The sequence below is a fragment of the Syngnathus leptorhynchus genome, chromosome 6 (assembly GCF_054491065.1).
Source record: "Syngnathus leptorhynchus isolate UIUO chromosome 6, UIUO_Slep, whole genome shotgun sequence".
Taxonomy (NCBI): domain Eukaryota; kingdom Metazoa; phylum Chordata; class Actinopteri; order Syngnathiformes; family Syngnathidae; genus Syngnathus; species Syngnathus leptorhynchus.
Genome location: NC_141200.1, coordinates 1,636,190 through 1,657,592, shown reverse-complemented (window position 1 = coordinate 1,657,592; position 21,403 = coordinate 1,636,190). Strand labels below are relative to the sequence as shown.

Sequence of the window (21,403 nt, the reverse complement as noted above, 5' to 3'; positions counted from 1 at the left end):
GCTCCTGCTCCAGCGTCAATCCTGCTCCCGTTAAGAGTTTCTCAAACTTTTCTTTGAGTCGCTTGTAGCGTTACGATTCTTCACATCGAACGTTGAGACATTTCATGAAACAAACCAAAAGGTTCCCATGAAGACAAACAAAGCCGGTCGCCGTTTTACAGGCCAGACATCAAACACACGTCGGCATCAGACCTGCGCGTTGACTTTGATTACGTCTCCAAAAAAAAAAAAAAAAATCCGTCTGGAATTTCGACGGGGGCGTGTTTTGAAGGGAGAGGCCTCGACAACCGCAACGGCGAGATGCCTTGAAACAAAAGGCCTCTGCGGTCGTGTCTGTTTCTCGTGGTCCCCGCGCACAGATAGCTCACGTCTGTAATTGTAGTTTACGCCGTCATTATTACAGCATGCTAGCCACCCGTCCCCCACTCGTTTTTTTTTTCATCACATGCACTTTGTTTCTTGGAAACATGCGGCGCTCATGGCTTCAAAGGACCATGCTAGCATAATAAAATTTGGTCGAGGGTGGGAGCGGGCTCGCTTAAAACATTTTTTTTTTTTTTTTTTTTTCCTTTGCCAGGCAGATGAGGAAAGAAGCCAGATGAGCGGTAGACGATTACTGGTCCAGGGAAAATAAAAGATTCCTCACATTACTATTATTTTCTTAACGGATACTTTTGAGGTGCGTGTGGAAACCCGAGAATCATATTACTGACACCAGAATGCGGATTGTTAACCAAAATTGTGCCTGGGTACACATGGAGAGCGGTTTGTACACAGGTCAACCGCAATATTAGGGACACGTGCCGTCTTATTTGCATGTCACGCGAAGGCCGTAAACCGTCAGAGAGGTATTCGTCGACGCACGACTGCTTTGCATTACGGCCAGATCTCGTTCTGATATTTTGGAGGCCTTATTTAGCTACATGACCCGGAATCCGCTAGTCAATCTCTTAAGAGCAAAGGAAGGCAAATTTGAAGCTATTCACTTGAATGTGAATTCAAAATTTCAAAAATGGACAATTCAAATCAATATTTGAAGTTTTGTTGTGGTGAAAATTGCCATCTGCATATTTCGCCACAAAGAAATGAGTTTACAGAGCGGTTGTTTGCTTTGTTGTGCTAACATCGTTGCCGCAATTGTCAATAATTGACGTTTGAAAGTTTGAAGAGTACTTGCCACGCTTGGACAGCAGGGGGAGTCTTGTGACGTACACACGCGCTACTCACACTTAGTGCACATCTGCTCAGAATTCAACCACAATCAAGCCCGAGTGATGGGAACGTTTTCTTTTTTCTTTTTTTTTTTTTTTTCCTCTTCGCTATAATTTATGTCCTTTGCACGCCATTCATCACCAATCGGCGTGACTGACACATCCTGAATGACTTCTCCCGCATCTCTGACGCCAGTTGTGCGTTCTTCTCATTATTATTATTAGTCATTATTGTTATTATTATTAGTCACGCTGCTGCTTTGTGGAAGACACATTCCACTTGCGCCTTGGCTTTGTGGGGCGTGCTGCTGTGGCGCAAAAAAACAAAAAAAATAAAAGCCGCAAACTCTGCACTCATCGTTCGCAAAGTGACCAAAAAAAAAAAAAGCCCCCCCCCCCCCTCCTCTCTCTCTTTGTGTTATATATAAAAGGCATCATTTGGCATCATCACTTTGTTGTGTTGCAACAAGGCGAGCGTGGAAGTAAAGCCCGGCCCCATTATTATCAGCATATCCACGCGTGGGAGGAGGGAGGAGAAGGAGAAGAAGAAGGCGTGCACATCTCCCCCATGCGAGGCTTTCCTTACCTGTCTGGCGTCAGGACACCATGGAGTTAATTTAAAGAAAGGTACTTGGGGAATATTTCATTAGAATAGCTCAAAGAGGACTGGACGGAACAAGTAATCCAATCTTTTTTTTTTTTTTTTGGAGGACACGTCCACCAGCTCATTTCACCTGCTACTTTCTGGACCGGACCGGACCATGGACTGCACCCTGGGGACGATTCTACACGAGCTCGGTGCCGCGGGAAAAAGTCGCCATGCGTGCATGTGGAAGGGTTAGTTAGTTAGTTAGTTAGTTACTTAGTAAGTAGGCCGATTGTGAGGTGGCGGGGGGTGGGTGGGGGGAGCAAGTCGCTTTGTGGTTACGCATCCAATACGTACAGTGCATGGCCCACGGACGGAGTGGCAACGACCATGCACAAGCCCCTCCGAACCTGGACCCTGTACCCCGTGTTCCTGTGTTTGGGCATCATCTACCTCAGACTCGGGTGAGTTTTAGTTGCGTGCAACACAACCAAGTCGAGAATTCTTTTTTTTTTTTTTTTTTTTGGGAATAAAGCTTCTCCGCGCAAGAAGCTGCTTTGATCAATAGGATGAGGCAAGAAGTCGTGCTTGAGTGTCATTCCCAACCATTCCTGTTGCTGTCTGCAGCCATGCATACCTTTTTTTTCTTTTCTTTAATAGCACCACGCCAGAGTTGTATTTCCACATTCCATCGGCCCCAGACTGAGTTTTTACCTGTTTAGCTTTAACTCTCCTCATCCCTCCCCTTACCGCCTCTGCATACTGAAGGAGAACACACAAGAAGACGCAAAACTCATGGAACAATTTGCACTAATATGCTGGATAAGAAGGGAGATTGCTGGTCTTGAAGGGAAAAAGGGCCCCATGTTTTAGAAAACGCCGACATATAGCACATGTGGTGATAGAGCATGATATTTTTTAAAAAATAGATATAAATGTATGAAAGTAAGCTGGAAATTTGCAGGGGTGCACCAAAAAGGGCACCAACCCTAAAAATCTTATATTTGCATTTCTTTTCTTCTTCCAAATCAAAATCACTTTATGCACAGTAAAAATAGATTAAAAAAAAAAACAGGACTCAACCAACTTTTGGCTTATCTATTTTTTGTGATACAAAAACGATTCATTTGGGTTGCCACCGGCAATTTTTTAGGTTATGGGGCCAAATAATCCTGAAAGTTGGGTCGTCCCTTATTAACCCATCTTGAATGATTTTCGACCCAATTTTTGAAAAGTCCAATGTAATGATGTAAAAATTGGATTTTTTTTTTTTTTGCACCCTGCATAAAGTTTCATTCAGTCATTCACGCGCACTTTCTCGCATCAAATCTCCATTTCTAAGATCAGCGAAACAGCCATACACCTGCCACACGCCACCATTATGCTTGGCAAAAGTAAACATTGCTGGATGGATGCATGCTGCAGTTGTTTGTGCTCGTGTTGTGGCTGCTGCACAGTGTCTAGCCAGATAGTAAAAGAAATATAGAAGTAGAAGAAGCTCATGTGGACACTTGGAGCTCCACAGATGCTCATATCGCATGACAGTGTACTGACAATATGCAATGTGTGTGGTGCTCTTACTATGTTTACTAAGCCCGACCATTTAGCTCATTCCTTCCATCCTTTTACTTTCACTAAATCTTTCATTGTACCCTCTTCATTTACGACGACTGGAGCCTGCAGGTGTTGACTGACAGGCCCATAGCGACACGCTCGCACACACGTGCACACGCACCCAAACACGCATAGGCTGAAATTTGTGCAGCTATTTCATTTCTTTGCCTGGATTCTAAAAATTCCCCCCCCCCCCCCCCCCTGCGCCCCTACAATAAATTAATAAATAAAAATGACATTGTAAGACCTGGCAAACCGACCAAATGAACAACAAATACCACAGGAGTCTTGAAAATGTAAATGCTCAGTGGGCCGGATTAAAGAAGAGAGTGGGCCATTTGTGGCCCACGGGCCATACTTTGCTTGCCCCTTACATAGAGCGTCTTTCAAAGAGGGCTTTTGGGCCGGACAATACAACTTTTGTGCTATTTTAGAAGCCGGGGGAATATTCCTTCGTATTCCAGCCCAAAGCTTGCATATAACACCAACTTGTGGATGCAGACTGACTCATCCTGCCTCCCCCCCCCCCCCCCCTAAAAAAAAAGTGCTGATTTCAACGCTCCTCTTTTTGCGCGCAAGAAGTTGCGATGCCGGTGTTTGTTGTTGTTTGGGAGGGAGGGAGGGAGGGGGGGATTTTATTCTGAGGAGGAGTGCGGTGCAGTTGATGATGAATGAAACCTCGGATCACTGCAAGCCACCCTCCACCTCTTCCTATTGTCCCGCCGTGGCAAAGTGGGCGGACTGCAGTCGTCTCCGGCCGCCCAATGGCAGCCGCGACTGCGGAGCCGAGCGCGCACAGGCACTTTTCTGCCATGCGAGGTCCCTGAACGCATCACCCACCACCACCGCTGCCGCGCCGCCGCCGCTGCGGAGACATGTCAGAGCGCACCCCGGCCCCGGCCCCGCTCACTCGGCTACGGCAGCTCGGAGCGGCGTGACTCGGGAGCTGGATTTTTATTTTATTATTTTGATTTAAAAGAAAAAAAAAAGATAAAAGACAGACCTGGGATTTAAGAGCAACGGATTTTTTTTGTATCAATGATTAATTTGAAAAATTGAAAGTGTGTTTTGCCATCTTGCTCATCCCCCCGTGCGAGGCGCCTAAGCCGCTTTGGCTCCTCCATGTCATCATGATCCTGTTCTCGTCGCGCAGTGTTCTGCTGTCAGTCTACTACCCGCAGATCTTCCTCATCCTCACCAGCGGCAGTTACCTGTAAGTTGGCTCCAATTAACTCCATCAACTTAAATGAAGCCACTCAAAGTGTGCATTCGGGTGACATTTTGCTCACGCAAACTTCAATTGAAGACATTCGGTGCAACATTTGGAGCAACTTCTCTCTACTTGCCGGCTTCATTTTGGCCACTGAGTGGCAGATATGTTCAAGAACAAATGAACCAGGCTGTCGAATTGGCGAGAAAAGTCACAGAGTTGTTATCTTATGACCTCACCGTCCCAGTGAGTCCATTCATCACTTGATTGACACCCTAATGCCGCGCGGCTTTTAATTAAACAACAATCATCCATCCCTGCAGGATCCGGACTTGCAAAAGTAATTTCCAAGCCATTCTTTTGCTCTTTTGCTTGTTTTCTCGCTTTCTGCTCGGAGACCCCAAACCTGCTGCTAAAATAGATGTGTGGTTTTGGGTTGTTGTATTTTTTTTTTCCCCCCCTAAATTAAAAGTGGGCTACGCTCACTGCAGGCGCATACGGAGCCCGAGTCGAGGCTTGCACGTTACAGACATAAATACGTTGTTTATTTGGATGATGCAAGTTTCTTGTCGGGGCGGCACGGCGCAATAGTGCTTGGCTCACAGCGCTGAGGTTCCGCGTTCGAACTAAGTCCTTGCGTGGAGGTTCTGAGGGTACTCTGTTGTTTTTCCTTAAGTGCCCTGCGATAGGTTGAAGGTGTCCAAGGTCACTTATATGGCCTTTTAGCCAGCATCCCAGAAAACAGGCTTCAATAAAACGTTAAGTTTGAATTATTACTTGTATTGTCCCCAACTTGAAAATTGTTGCCATAAATGTCAATCATTTATCTTTGAAAGTTTTTGCAACTTAAATGACTGTCTACGTGTGTCGCTCCACCGTTTGTGTTCAAATATGCATTACTTAAAGGCTTTTCAAATGGCACCTATTGATGCTAATGTTGGCATTTTCCACTTGTATCAAAAGAAAAAAAGACCCCAAAAAAAATCAGTCAGATGTCAACTCGTATCTTGAAAAACCTGTCACTCGGGTCACTCTTATCTCAAGGCACCTCTGTTGTTTTGGGAGAGTTGGGGGAGTTGCATGCATCTTCACCCAAGCTGAGTGGAGAGAGGAGAGAGCATCCCATTCAGCCCTAAAGCACAACATTTCCTGCTCTTGAGGTGTAGAGGTGGGAAGGGGGGGGTCAGTTGTAATCATCCATCCAAGTTAAAATATGTCCCAGGCATGATTTTTGTGAGTGCATTCCTCTGTAAGATTCATGCCTGGGAGCTGAAGCTGCCTCAGTGCGACACACACATCGTTCCATGTGACGACTGAGACGGTGGCTTCGCAAAAATCGTCTGCAATGACGTCGGCCGCCCACGTTGTCTCGAGGGCCACACGACACAGTGATGTAAGAGCCGCTCGGATGTCCCCGTTTTTTTTTTTTGGGTTGTACTTGTCAGGTCACGTTGGCAAAGATGCTCAACGGAATGTGGGTTTCCACTCTGAGTCACTCGGAGCGGAAGCGGAGTTCCCGGCCGCTCTTCATCAAAAATTCTACCTTCCAAAGATAGTAAGGCGCAGGTATTACTAAGGCTGCCGGCGCTCTGCATCATCGTGAGCCGCTCCGATTTTTTATTCTCCTCTTTCGCTGACTTATAATAATCCATCCGACAATATTTTTTTTAAATGGTAGTATTACTTTTGAGCACTTGTTCCAATCCTTGATGAAGCTAATGGCTAATTGCTAACTTGCATGCGTTATAATTGTAATTAAATACTGAAATAAAAGTTTTAAAAGAGTAGGTTTGACTAATTGGTCACTAATTAATAGTGTCTTTACTCTTTTCACGTTCGACGGCTTTTTTTTTTTCTTTCTAAGCGTCTTGCCACACATTTCACTTGAACAGCAATGTAATGTCCTCAGTGTGCTCACAATAGAGGGCGCTATGTAAAAAAAAAGAGAACAGTGGCCTTCCCGATATTCGTAGGGGGATTTCTCAAATCCTTTTTCTGTCATGATTTTCGATTTCCCTGCAAGTTTGTCCCGCAAGGCCGTCCATTGCCATCATCTGCCTCGTTCTTGTCAGAGCGCCGATTCGCTTCGGTTCAGAGTCGGAGCCAGAGACCGACCGCATTGAAGCCAACACAATGAGTGGTTGCTATGGATGGGATGTCGCCGTTGCCGTGGGCGACCGCATGTAGGGGTGACTCTGGGGTCAGCGGAGCAGCAAGAGGGCAACGAGGTGAATGACATGCGCAAGATAACAAGAGGGGCAATTTTTTTTTTTTAACTAGCATTTTTTTTCTGCGATGAAATTCCAAATTTTGTTTGATTTTTGGAGATTTTGATTCCAACGAGACGCTTTTAGCTCGAGTGAAGCGAGGCAACGTCACTTTGGTAACAGCTGCACTTGGGTTTCATTTGCGTTCCTTGTCTGGGTGGAAAAAGCCGTTGTCAGAACGCGACTTCTCGCCATCCATCAAATGTTTCGCTCTTAATCTCCAACCAAAAGAGTTTTTCTTTCTTTTTTTGCAATGTGTGTGAGAGCTCAAATCCCTGCTGGAATAAGTCTGGTGTCTCCTGCGCCAGCTCGCCGTGGGCGACGTCATACTTGACTGGGTGCCCCCCCGGAAAGTTTGCTTAAAACAGTCGCAGGGTGGGCGAAGTGGGTGCAAATTTGCTTGTCTGCAAGCATATGTGCATTTAGTCACCTTCAGATGAAGTCTTGATAATGTGCCCCATGTGCATGTCGTTAATGTAAAAGAGCTGCAAATCATAAGGAACCTTTTTTTATTTTTTTTTTATTTTACGATAATTGGCTATAAGCTCAAGTCTGCATCATCATCAACATCACATGCGCAGGCAGAGATGCCGTCGTCACCAGCGAGAAGCGGCATTTGGGGCTTATATAATTTATTGGGTTTCCGTCGGAGGGTTTCTCCGCTTGAGAGGTTTCCATGGATGTTGATGAGCCATGTGTTGATTGTAGTTTAAATCAAATCATATGCGGCGGATGATGATGATGATGATGATGATGATGGTGTCGACATCACTCGAGAGATTCAGATATGTTCTCATCCCACATGGCCGTTTTACATCCCAACATTACTATTACAAAACAAGTAGGACACACTTCTGTGGGTTATTTCCTATTTTGGGGGGGGGCTCCAACATTTAAGTCGGAACTTATTGATATAGATGGCAACAATGTTTCCAAGCTCAACAACGCAAGCAAGGTGTTTGCTAGAAAATACTTTGCCGAGTTGCTTTTAATTACAACTTGAAGTTGGGGAAGGATACAAGAAACAATCAGCTCTGTAAACTTGAATTTCTTGTGCATTGTGAAAAGTCAAAAAGAAAATGTTCACATTGACAAATATTAAAATATGTTGAATTGTCAAAGTTTGTTGTCATGAAATTTACGTTTGTTTTTGATAAGGTGACTCATTTTTTTCCAATTCTAAGCATGGTCTCTCATAACATCACAATGTATTTAGATATTGTAGTTTTTTTGCAATTTCCCGTGTGACATGGATGGATCACATAACCTCAAAATTTTCAAAACATTTTAAATGCAATATAATACCATTTAAAAAAATGGTGGTTTGAAATTCTTTTCAAAAACTAATACATTTGAATCGCTTGAACTTGTTTGTAGGCCATGCCTTTGAATTTATGATTCGGATATGCCACGGGCTGATAAAAAAAAAAAATGTGTGCAGCGGGCCTGAATGAAAGCCCTACGAGGCTTTCACTTTACTACGGAAGGTGCATCAATCAGGGGTTGAAATGAATCATAGTGTGGAGAAGAGTAAGCGAGTCTCCTTTTTGGAAGGAAATTTGAACTCGAGCGCGTGCATCCATGAGCACTGACGGTTTTGCTTCTCTTTCCCCTTTTTTGGCAGGGCCCTGTCCTCAGTGGTGGCTCTGGGTGCCAACATTATCTGCAACAAGATTCCCGGGCTGGCGCCTCGTCAGCGGGCCATCTGCCAGAGCCGCCCGGACGCCATCATTGTTGTGGGCGAAGGCGCCCAGATGGGCATCAATGAGTGTCAGTATCAGTTCCGCTACGGCCGCTGGAACTGTTCGGCGCTGGGGGAGAGGACGGTCTTCGGTCAGGAGCTGCGTGTAGGTCAGTCGGGCTTCTATTGCAAAAAGGCTGCGCTGTTTTTAAAAAAAAATAATAATAATAATTTTTGCCTGGCTTCTCCTGTGAACTGCTCTGAGCTCAATAATGATTTGCCATTTTCGTGTGTTTTCTAAGTCTGGCTTTGTAAATGTTTGGTTCGCTTGTTGGTAAGCAGGGTTGCTCAAAGATTTCACAGCCTGTAAGAGGCAACCTATCAAAAAGTGGACAGAAATGAGGCATTGTTTTTCTACTCTTGTGAAATAATCATTTCTCTGGTTGCCGTACGAATCTCAATGGAGGTTTCCCCCATCTACCAGAATGTGAATCGTAGAGAATTTTGTTGGTCTGCTCAAAATGTCCTTCAACCAGGAACAAGGAAGTAAAATGTATACACGCGAATCAGGAAGTAGCTTAACTCAAAATGGTTCGACAAATAAGTCATGAAGCAAGTGGACAAACTTTCTTGACATTATTTTCTTCAATCTCGATGCAAACGTTCCCAATATCCACAAATCCAAAAGGTAGACAAACGGCTAACTAGCATAGCTTACGTTAGCTCTTTCACGTCACTACACAAAAGAGCAAAGAAATGGCTACACAATTGAATTTTTGTATTTCTTGGGAACACATCTTTGATGGGCTGACAAAACAGGTGTATCTAAAATTTGGATTGGACAATGAACATGAGTGACAAGAATAGGGCTAGCATTAGCTTAAGAATTCAGCGCTTGCGATTCTGTGGTTATGCTATTGAAAGCTCAGACTTTCCATCAAGTCTCATTTTGTGGCGGTCCCATACAGTCCCTCTGCGGTCTATGAAATGTGGCTCTTCAGAGGTGCACACATCACACGGTCCAAAACTCAAACCAGCATCGCACATCACACTCTTTGACGCACTATTGCGCAAGAGTTCGGCTCAGCTCCGCTCGACGCGACTTTCCCATCCGAGTCCCCAAGAGCCGCGTCGGGCCTTGCTGCAACGGGTCCGCTCGATTAGCCGCGACACGCAAAGCCCTGCTAAAATCTACATTTGAAAAACGATATTGCAGATGAGAGGACAGCTAATGGCGGAGTTCTAAGCCAATTCGTCGGACACATCTGTTTTTAATTGGCTTCAGTCGCTCGCTATGCTTCTTTGCGAGAAAAAAAGATGGGAAGCAGACGTTTGTGAAGAATAAAAACACACACACATACACGTTTTGGTGCATTGTTTTTGTTTTACAATATCTGTCATCTCACTTTGTGGCCGCCATGTTGCGGCCGGGTCGTTTGTTAAGGCCAAAGGTTCTGTTTCAAATCATTTTGTCTTTGTTGTGAATGCGCTGCTTTTCGTTTCAGTGACGCTCCCAAATTTTCAATCAGTACTTTTTGGTTTGAGGAAAAACACTAACAAGGCCTGCTTTTTGTCTTTCTGATACTTGGGGTGAATCTGTGTTGATTGATTTGAGTCACGCCCAAGTGTAGCCACAATTCCAGCGAAACCTCCAGAAGCGTTTCGTTCTTGGTACTTTACTAATTAAATCAGTGTGGGACAATGAAAGATTATTTTACCTTATCTCACAAGTCCTCCAGTCCTCGAGGGGCGCTGTTCTGCATGATTGAGATGTTTCCCTCCTTCAACACACCTAATAGAAGCACATTCATTAACGAAGTGTCGATGGCCGCAACTTACAACGCGCAGACTTGCTAACGTGTCCTTAACATTTTCTCAAGACGTCAACTTTGCCCCTTTTGTGAACTCGCATAGTAATTTTACGATTCTCGTCGTATGCAGACTTTAGGAGAAAAACTTGCTTGTCATCAACAGCTGGGATGTAACCAACATAAACACGACGTTTCCTCCACTTGTGGTACGATTGGGTTGAGGTTGACAAAAAAAAACAACAACCCAAAAAAATGCTGCTGTCAAGTCTGCGGATAAGTTGTAGCAAAATGTTGGGTTGCAAAATTAAATGTTGACGGCATCATATTGACTATCACGCTCCAGTTCCAGCTAAATCCTCTTAAGTCAAAAATTGATTCCATGGGACTGATAAGAACGGTTCCATTTCTGCATCAAGAGATTCGCTACTATATTTAAAAAAAAAAAAAAAAAACTATTTTCAAACAGCACACGCCAACTTTATATCAACACAGTACTGCAAGCATCACTCACAAGCTGAAGAAGCAGTGGAGGAAAGTCCATGGTGGATCGGTTAAAAGTCGTAAAATTGAGGTCAATGGGTTGTTTGTACAGAGGCATGCTCTGGTTAGTCAAAATGGCCGCCAACCAGAAAACAACAAGTAGCTCAACGTTGTGGCTGAGTGTGTTTGCGTGTGTGTGTGTGTGTGTGTGTTATCACTTAGCTTATTTTGTTGATTCAAATCCAGGCAGACAAAAGATCCAGCAGCATGTCTGAAAAAAGAAAAATGGCAGAAAATATGCTTCATAGAATAGTGTCCCGGGACTATTAAATGTCCAACAACTAAATCCTGATATATTTCACTTCACACTTCATGCTCCTGGTTTCACTTCCTTCCAAATATTTTTTTTTTAACCCACCACAGGTGTGACACCTTTATCTCCTTCCCTGTTTTCACTTCCTGCTTCCTTTCTTTCACTTCCTGGATTTTTCCTTTTTTTTTTTGCTTTGTAAGATTCCCAAGTCCAAAAATTTAAAATTTAATATACTATAAAATGTAAAATAATGTGTATATATTTCCTTTCTATTTTTGAGAGGATATGTTGTTAGCAGGTGCTTGTTTATACTTGTGGGTATTTTAGTTGAATCCAATGAGCGATGAAGCTCTCTGGTGCAGTAGACAGGAAGGCTACGCATTCACTTTTGGCAGCATTTTTTTTTTTTAGCTTCCCGCTCGGTCGTCGCGGGAGACCACAGACGTGAGCGAAGAATTCCCTTGTCAGTTCTAGACGCTGTGGAAACAAAACAAAAAAAAAAAAGTCTATTTTAAACACCTGCCATCAACATCTTTGCCTGTGCTGTTTTTTCCAGAATTTGTGGTGTTATTTAAAATTGTCAAAGTATATTATGGAATTCTTTCGCGGGACGTATGAAATCATGGAATACACCTCTGCAAAAAAAAAAAAAAAAAGAAAATTCCAATTCCATCTCCAAACCATCATCATCATCATCATATAAAGCTGTTTGGCTACCATTTCAATTACAAAATCCCTCCGATGATGAACACTAAACATCACCGCCGGCCGGTTTAGAGCCCACGTTACTTAAAGAACGACCTTTCGAGGATTTTCAAATGTCAAAACGTGTCAGGCTTGGAATGAATGTCGTACATTGGCATTTCGTATGAATGACATCCGGTATGTTTTTCATCTTTGGCCTCAAAAAGCACTCAGGTTGCTTTTTAAAAGCAACATTTTGACCTCTTTCAAACAGCCACGCACTTGATGTTGCTGAGCGCAGCTTGAAAATGGACACCTTTCAGCGGCTACACTCAGCATCAAAGACGGGGCGTCGTAAAACGGAGCGCTCCGGTTACCCTCTGTTTGACTTCCCAGCCAGTTTGTCACCGGCCTCGCTGGGGCTTGGCCTGGCTTGAAAGGCCTTTGTTTGGTTGTGCCGCTGGTGAGCTATTACACAAGTTTGATGTCGCTGTCAGCAAAGAGAGGAATGGATGCCGTTGCACTTGTGCGGGTCACCGTGCTTTGTTGAGAGATGGCTGCTTTGCGTCACTGCACGCACACCTGATCTTAAAAGCTGCTCAATGCATGGAAATAAAGAGTTAAAAAAAAAAGTTAAAACATTTCTAATATTTTATATATTTTAGTACTGACATGAATCTTTGCGGGCCACATAAAAGGATGTGGCGGGCCGGATCTGGCCCCCGGGCCTTGGATTTGACACATTAGTACTAAATACTCAAAATGCTTTGGGTCAAATTAAAATTTCTATATTATTATGTTGACATAAACATATATATTTGACATCCTCTTTCGTTTTATTTTCAGCTGACCGTGGCTAGCGGGATGCTAGCCGGCTGTCATTTCTTTGCTAGTCGGCTAACACTTGTTTGTGTAAAAGTGTAAAAAGAAGACGAATGCCACCAAATGTAAACAACGACTGAGGTGCAGCCAGTTTTTACAAGCATATTTGGCCCGTTAATTTAGCATCAGAATGTGGAATGTTGGCCGCTTAAATGGTAGAACGCTTGGACAATAGCGGGCGGGCGTGTTAGCGTTTGGATTTTCCTCATCCTCCCACGATTGCAGCTACTCCCTAGCAGCCCCCCTCGTCTTTCATCCATCCACCTCCGCCATCCGCGAATCCACCTGCCAAGGGGCCCGACAGAAGAAAAAAAAAAAATGCGTCCAGTCAGATAAAGGATGTTTACGTCAGCGCCTTCATTGAAAAGCACTTGTGTGGAAAGAGCTGCTGGAGACCGGCCGGGGCGATGCAGTGGAGGGGAAAGGTCAGAGCAGATAGACGGAGACAGGAGGAGAACGAGCGAGCGCTGCGAAAACAGAGCGGAATCATTCTGGACGCGGCGTGCTAGCTTATTCGGTCCAAGTGCTGACATGCGGCGCAATGAAGAAAAATGTACATCATTTCCTAACATGTCATTACTATTTCCGTAATTGCCCTTCTATTGTTATGGGAGTCGCCATTAATTGCCAGCTGTGGTCACGAGCTAGCTAGCGCGACACAATGCTCGCACATTTTAAACGCATTATGGGAGAGCCCGCCCTCTTCTCGGAATCACTCGATGGCCGTTTGTGGTGAAATCATAGCCTCGCACGTATGACAAGTGCGGTCCGACCGAAAGCTAATAATGAACTGGCAACGGGACGTGAAATGTATTTAAATGACCGCTATGTTCCATTCATGCTTTATTTCCTCAGCCTGACAAAGGAAAAGGAAATGAGAGCCGAAGGATTGAGTTAGATGTTGAAAACGCGCGCGGGGAGATCCCAGTTGATGTGTACAAAAGTATTGGGACCACCGCAAAGTCTAGGAGAACCCTTTTCAAAGCTGAAGGCCACTTGCTGTTCAGCTTCTGTCTGGCCACGGTTCTCGACGATGCACGATTCACGGGTCGGGCCACGCAATTGTCTGATAGCGTGGGGCTCAACGCAGAGGTGGAAGAGCAGCAGCAGCTAGATGGATGGATGGATGGATGGAGGCCCGTTTTTCAGCCCATCATCATGTGGTCGCTCGCAATCCTGTCTGACCATCCTCGCCGCGCAGGCCAGAGAAAACACGACGCTCGTGCGCACAGCCGTTGCGTCGGTCGGATAGCTGAGCGGGATGCCTTTGTTATTGGCCGCGTGGGCCGGCCAAAGGTCATCTCCCGCATCCCACCGCGTGTAGCCGCCATATCTAGGGCGGGGACTTCCCTTCTCTTCCTTTGACCTGCGTCGGTGTTCATTCATAAGCTGGCTCTCCAAGTGCGTGGGTGAGTCAGGAGTTTCTCTCCGTCTGCTGACGCGGCCGCCTGGGGTTGCCCCCCCCCACCACTATTAGCGTTATCGGTGAGATCTGCGTCCGCCCGTGTCTGCCAGCGCCGCTAGACGGCGGAGGAAGCAGGATGCGAGAGGATCAACCGTAATCTGGCCACACGCTTTGTTCCGCACAATCACTGTATTCTCTACTCGCTGGACATTTTACATGTGCCAACAATCACACCGCGACCGGGCCACTTAGGTGATGGGTTTCACGAGGGGAGGGGAGTGGGGGGGGTCAAGCGGGGACCAAGTGCGGAAGAGCAACAAGGTTCTCGCACAGAATGTGTGTCGGGATGCTTTTCTCAACTTCCAGAAATATTTGGGGGTTCACGCAAGACTTGTCTTCCATGTTTACAAAATGAATCATTTATAGTGGAGTGGTTCAAGTGAAGCTGCCAGAAGATGATTTCCCGCTCGTCGCTCCATTCACAATGTGTGGCTCATTATTAAGCTCAAGACCGGAGTTTGCCGTGCTTGTTTTAACAAGTCCCGCTGCTCCATCTCCACCTCAGGGGAGTATTTCAGCAAAAATACTTAGTGCCAGCTCAATCTTCTCGGAGGCGGTTCTCATTTCTCATGGTTCCACCAGGAATGGTTGTTTTAGCTTCGCCGCTACTCCGCCAGTCTAGGTGCCTGCGGTGTGTGTCGCCGGGCCGCGAGCGTGTCACGTCCCCCCCCCCCCATGCGGAACGCGGGACCCGGATGTCTCTGGTAAAACAATATTATTTTTATTGTAACAGAAACAAGGCTGAGCTAATAATTGAAGCTGCAAACCTCAGCGACCGCAACTTTGTCTGTAATTTGCTGGGAGCGCTCATAGCAACCATACAGAGTACGTGCAACGGAAAACAGTAGCGGCCCCCATCGGTATACAAAACGAGGGGTTTTCCTCCGACTTTCCCAACGTCCCCCTTTTTTTTTTTTTTTGGACCGGGGCCTCTCAGACACGATGTCAGCGCTGGCACGGCCACATCAGCACTGTTTATTCAAATGCAAAAAGTGGAAACTAAAATCACTGATGTTGTCTTTTTTTTTTTTTTAAAGGCATTTAAAATATATTGACTGTTGCTTTTAGGTGGGAAGTTCATTCAGTGAGGTTTCAGGCAACTTTTTTTTTTTTTTCTAGAAGCACAGTGACCCTAATATGACATTTTAGGGGTGTAATACTTTTGAACCTGACCTATGACCTTCTGTAGCACATGTTTGCCAGCATCCGCTCAGGTGTAGAGACTCTGGGCCACCAGCAGGTGACACTTTTCCCTCTGTTCACTGCAAGAGCCATTTGTTTGCTCTGCGTGTGCTTTCTAAGCTGCACACACTCCCGGTTCATTTCTGTGTGTGTGTGTGTGTGTGTTGAGGTCGTGAGTGCATGTCCGGCATGGCCTTTAAAAAGCTTTCCCCTTCACGGCTCCATCAACATCAGGGAGGCCATTCAGCAGCACCGTTGGGCTCTTAGTGTGTGTGTTTGAACAACAATTCAGTCCAACCCAATCTCCCCTGGGACATTTTCATCGTGTCTTCGGCTAGCCCCTCTATCCGCTAGCTACTAGCATCCCAGAAGCTAACAGAGAAAGAGACAAATTCAAGGAGTGTAGTTAACTGGAAAGCACATTTCAGTGGAAGTTAACGGCTAAATTAGCTTAAATATAGAGGAAAAGAGCCAACGGCTTCAATTAGCGTGACACGTAGCATAACATGGTGTCGCGTGACTGATGGTTTCTATTACGAGTCGAATGTTTTGATATGATACAGAAAACAAAAAAAAATGGGTGTGGTTTGCCCGATATATTTGAAAGGAAAACATCATTTTGACTAGGGACTTCAATACATACATATTAAGGAAGTTGAATCAGTGCTTTTACAATTCTTTAGTGACACCAGTATCTATACTTGTACTTGTGGTGAGTACTTTTGCCACCTCTGCTAGATTTAGCTGGCAAAACAACAGCGTGGAGTTCATGCTTGCTCTCTGTGCCTTTCTTTGCCCCCGCAGGCGGCGAGGACAGCGGGGCCGACTGAGGTCAGCCAACCCCGCTGCTTCCACCCGCCGGTACAAGCGTCGACGCTCGTAAATCTTCCCGTGCCGCGTCATGAGAAATTTGTCCTAGCGGCGCGCCCGCCTCCCGCTCTAAAAAAGCCAGACTGGAGCTCCGGTGGCGAGCCGCGACATCTTTTTGCGTCCCCCTTTCCCCCGTCGCTGACGTCACAGGCATGGCCGCATAAGCAGGCAGGTGTCCAACGTGCTGTTGTCAGCACATACGGAGGCTTCCGTCGGAGTGGCTTATATTTGGATGTGACTTTTAAACTGGCATCCTGATGAATGACTACAAGGGGTGAAATTTGTCTGGCGTTTAGCTGAGGAATTTTGGAACTACTCCAAGGCATGAATAGAAACAATTTGTCGTAAGGAGAAAAAAAATATAGCTTATATATATATAGCAACAGTTGGCTTTCCGTCCTTTCCGTCACTTAATTCTTTAAACACAAAACGATACAAACACATTACAGCACACAAGAGTAATGAATGTCAACAAAAAAAACTCTTCTTTCAAATTGACACCATCTCAATCTAAATAGTCGCCATCTAGTGGTCGACAGTGGAATCACACCCAAAATAGATGACGGTTCAACCAAAATAGAGTTAGCAACCGTACAAAAATTTATTTGTTAAATAGCGGGGCTCAGGAGACGAACCCCTGGATGGAGCAAGGTTTACACAGTTCCCATGAACTTCCAACCCCACTGCGACCAACTGAACCTGCTCAGATTTGGTTCCCCATCTGATCCCCCCTACCCCAGACACTTGCCTCTAAACTCCATTAGACATCTGTTTTAATATTCCGCCATTCTTCTCTCCTGCTTGTTTCCAAGTTTTCTGAGGTTTTTCTGGTCACTCCAATTTTCCACTGGCAGCAAGCGAGGCAATCCCAGGGTGGTTCCTTCTGGAGGACTTTCAGGAGACTGGGGCCGGCCGGCCCGGCCTCTCCAGAGTTCTACGGGTGCCTTTTTCTCCGCAGTGGCTTCCTGGCCAAAAGAAAGGCCCTTCCTCCGCTAAGGGCACGGCGAGTACACTTGAAGACGCACTGCTGTTACAAAACAGTGTTGTGGTTGGATTTTTCACCACCCCACCCTTGTGTTTGGCGGCAAACGCAGCCAAATTCTGAACTCGGGATTGAGGTCTTCCATAACTATGCATCCATTTGGGAGGAAGAACTCCCATGTATTTTGCCATTGTCGAGGCGGTGCGCCGGGAAGGATGAAGGACAAAATGGCAATGCGCTTTTTATTCAGGAAGTGTCCTTTTAAAATATAAATGAGCACACATGGCTTTGCACAACTGATCTGCGCCCCAGGGCACTCTTTAGATGAGTCATCACGGCCTGAGTCATCTTTGCCCCCCCCCCCCCCCCTCGCCGCCCCACATGGTAGCATCCATCCTTCTTTTTGAACTATAATCTACAAAGGAACAAAACTACAGATTTTTGTCATGTACATGAGCATAAAATATGCAAATTCTCCTTTTAATGTTAAATGTATTTTTTTTTATCAAACATCATAAGAATTTTTTTCTGTCACGGTGCACCTGTCGGCTCACCTGAATGAGGAAGTGGTCTTCATATCAGTTCTCGGTATTAGAGTCCTATATCGTCTTAAGCGGTGCACAAAAAAAATCAACATATATTTTGAGTTATTCTGAGTGGGATGATGTGCATCACCACCACAGACTGGTGTAGCGGCGAGAGTTTGTGCGTCAGTCCCCAAGCTGGCAAGCCCGCGGTTGCGCTATTAGTCCTGCAGGATAGGAAACTACCGGGTGGCTTGTTTTTTTCTGCAAAAATATCTTTGAAGCATTTTTAAAAAAAATGCCTATGCGATTACAACAAGAGGTGAATGACAAAGAGGGAATTGCTGCACACTAAGCAGTTTGTGTTGCCATGGAAACCTGCGTGACTTGATGGCTTCCAATCCAGGAGAGCCAAATATTTGCAAGTGAGTGGAGCACATGACAAATATCAAAAGATGGTTTCTGGTCCTTGTTATTTATGCTGCTCTGAGTGATTGACGGGAGGGCCGTCATAGCCCTCCGTCTGTTTTTGACTTGAAGAAGCTTTTTTGGATAAGAGGCCTTTATGGCCATTAGGAGAATAGCCGTGGACAGCTCAGCCTTTTTTTTTTTTTTTTTACCGCACCTTGTCCTGCCTTGTATTCGTCTCTCCTCCTCTCTCTCTCAGAGTTATTTTAAAAACAAACCTGTTAAAAAAAAAAAAAAAAGTTTCAAACTAACACACTGGCAGTCCACTCAAGCACGGTGATCGTTTGCAGTTGGGGTTGCTGCACAAAAGGTGCTACCGTTGAGGAATTCAGCACTTTGGACAGCACCTAGACCGGCTCTCACCACACAAAAATTCCAACAGTGCACTCCAAAAAGCGAGGCCCGCAATGCTTTGTGGTCACAAATGAGACCGTGTTCCTGCAAAGGTGCAGCAGGCAACAGGGAAAGGAAATGAATCTCTTCTCAAGGTGTCAACTTATTTGCAATGGCTCGACGGCTCGGCAACTCAGGCTTCCCAAACGAACCATCTCTTCTTTCCCCTCTCGCAGGCAGCCGGGAAGCGGCGTTCACCTACGCCATCACGGCAGCGGGTGTGGCCCACGCCATCACGGCGGCGTGCAGCCAAGGCAACCTAAGCCAGTGCGGCTGCGACCGAGAGAAGCAGGGTTACTACAATCAGGAGGAAGGCTGGAAGTGGGGCGGCTGCTCAGCCGACATCAAATACGGCATCGAGTTCTCCCGCCGCTTCGTCGACGCCCGGGAGATTAAGAAGACGCCGCGGCGCCTGATGAACCTGCACAATAATGAGGCGGGGAGGAAGGTACGTCGATGTTCTCCCGTTGAATATCGGTTAATCGGCAACTAATAAATCGGAATCGGCCCTGTATTTTTGATTGATTTCAATTTTCAGGTTCTGGAAGAAAGAATGAAGCTGGAGTGCAAGTGCCACGGCGTGTCGGGTTCCTGCACCACCAAGACGTGTTGGACGACGCTCCCCAAGTTCCGCGAGATCGGCTACGTGCTCAAGGACAAGTACAACGAAGCCGTGCACGTGGAGGTGATGCGGGCCAACCGGCTTCGGCAGCCCAGCCACCTGAAGGTGAAGCAGACTCAGGGCTACCGCAAGCCTATGGACACGGACCTCGTGTACATCGAGAGGTCGCCCAACTACTGCGAGGAGGACGCGGCCACGGGCAGCGTGGGCACCCAGGGCCGCCTGTGCAACCGCACCTCGCCGCACACGGACGGCTGCGACCTCATGTGCTGTGGGCGGGGCTACAACACGCACCAGTATACCAAAGTGTGGCAGTGCAACTGCAAGTTCCAGTGGTGCTGCTTCGTCAAGTGCAACACGTGCAGCGAGCGGACGGAGGTGTTCACCTGCAAGTAGAGGACCGGAGAAAAAAAAAAAAAAAGGACCTCTGACGGACACTCTTCACGGCATCGTTTTGCACACCAGAATCTTTTTAAAATCGCTTTCCACAGAGTCAAATGCAAAGTACCAGTCGGCGACTTCATGCGAGGATGTACGCACGGGACCGCCAGAGAGCCTCACGCGTGGCAAAAGTTGCGCCCAAGTGGACAAAGGGGGCACGTGTTGGGACACATTTTTCTAAGCAAGGTGCGTTGAGGTGTACCAAAAAATATATATATATAAATATATATATATGAGCGGAGAACTCTGTGGAGGAAGCCTCTGCTGCCAACTGGAATATGGTGGAGTTAATGTCGGTCTTCCAGTCACACTGGAACTGTCTGTTCTGAACACTGAAAAATAAATTGTTTATTTATGTAATAGTATCTTAAAAAAAACAAAAACAAAGCACTAACGGGTAGAGATGTCTTTTTTGTTTACTAAGTGTAAAGAAAGTACTTTAGGAGCTCTGACTGAAGCTGTATGTCTTTTAAGAAAACACCCCCCCCCCTCCTCCCATCCGACGACCCTTAATCACCTCATCTTGTCTTGTTCAAAAGAGCATCGTTAAAATGTGTCTGGCATTCCCAACGCTTTTGGCTCTATTTAAGTGTCGCATCGTTTGTGTTTTCACGCTCCGTTGCCGGCGCGCACCGACGGATGCTCGGAGGGTGCGGCGGGAATGTTCCTGGAAACTGGATGATGTTGTCGAGTGCTGCACTGATACTTTCTCTTCAGTCGTGCTAAATAAAAGTCCCCGGTTGGAAAGTACTCGCAAAGGCGCTGCTTACCTTTTTTCGCGCACTCACTTGACACTTCACGACATGAATGATAATAGTAGTTCAAAACACAACGACTAGAAATAATTCACATGTTGACCAAGGCCCATCTTTGAGGTTCTATTGGATCTGATTTCTTATATGCCTTTGGGAATTCTATTAATAATTTTTTCATCCAAGTTCAAAACACCAGGACCAATTGGGAGGTTGCAATCAATACATTTGTGATAATGTCAGTGTGCAAAGCTACTGTGAAAATAATTACAAATAAAACTTCATTGATTAGTCTTATTATAGATGATTAATTAATTAAGTAGAAAATCAGGGTTAAAATTAAATAAAGAAATAAAGAAATAAACAAACAAACAAACAAACACCTTTTAGGTCTATGCCAAAATGCATACTTTTTTATTTTGAATAATAAAAAACTTACACAAGACATTCAGAAATATAGTACATGTTTTTTATGACTTTAAAATACATGATAAATACAGCTTTATTATGGGAAAAAAATCATCATGGGTGGCACCAAAACAAAAGCAAGAATGGCTTCTCATTTTAATAATCAATATTTTATATAACTCCAAAGTATTTAATTCACAAATTCATGTATTTGTGCAAACAACAAAACAACACAACACGTCCTTGAGCCCAAAGTCAGGAATCCGCATTTTTCATTTTACGGCTGAAAGCATGTTCCTACAAGAATGTTCCTGCTCTGTGTGGAGTGGCCCCGCACATAACCAAGCCTATTATTTCCATAAATTCCCCCCCCTCCCCCCGAGGAAAAGCACACACTCAAAAATCTGGTCATCAGCGTGTGTGTGTGTGTGTGTACTCGTGTGTGCATTGAGCCAAACGTCATGTCAACGTCTGTTATTCAGCATTCCAATAAGGCTTAATACAGCAGCTGGCAGCTTTGTTGGGAGGTATAAATCATAAAAAATGAATGATAAATA

The 21,403-nt window shown here is 45.4% G+C and overlaps 1 protein-coding gene and 1 long non-coding RNA gene across 2 annotated transcripts; one reads left to right on the top strand and one right to left on the bottom strand.

Moving 5' to 3' along the window:
* The first annotated feature begins 2,134 nt into the window (after positions 1 to 2,134).
* Positions 2,135 to 20,423, top strand: wnt7bb (wingless-type MMTV integration site family, member 7Bb). Its single transcript, XM_085914263.1, has 4 exons — positions 2,135 to 2,261; positions 8,513 to 8,739; positions 18,800 to 19,071; positions 19,162 to 20,423. The coding sequence occupies exons 1-4, from the start codon at positions 2,188 to 2,190 to the stop codon at positions 19,639 to 19,641; spliced, it is 1,053 nt and encodes a 350-aa protein (XP_085770389.1). The 5' UTR covers positions 2,135 to 2,187; the 3' UTR covers positions 19,642 to 20,423.
* LOC147055146 (uncharacterized) lies at positions 8,010 to 11,250 on the bottom strand. The gene is made up of 3 exons (XR_015066412.1): positions 10,892 to 11,250; positions 10,288 to 10,361; positions 8,010 to 8,771 (listed from the first exon to the last, which is right to left on the bottom strand). It is a non-coding gene; the product is annotated as an uncharacterized LOC147055146 (long non-coding RNA).
* Positions 20,424 to 21,403: the final 980 nt, after the last annotated feature.

Bases quoted from the DNA above. Each gene is read 5' to 3' on its own strand.
- wnt7bb (XM_085914263.1), top strand. From the start codon at position 2,188: ATGCACAAGCCCCTCCGAACCTGGACCCTGTACCCCGTGTTCCTGTGT. The intron at 8,740-18,799 runs GTCAGTCGGGCT...CCCCTCTCGCAG, and splicing joins CGGTCAGGAGCTGCGTGTAG to GCAGCCGGGAAGCGGCGTTC. The intron at 19,072-19,161 runs GTACGTCGATGT...TTCAATTTTCAG, and splicing joins ATAATGAGGCGGGGAGGAAG to GTTCTGGAAGAAAGAATGAA.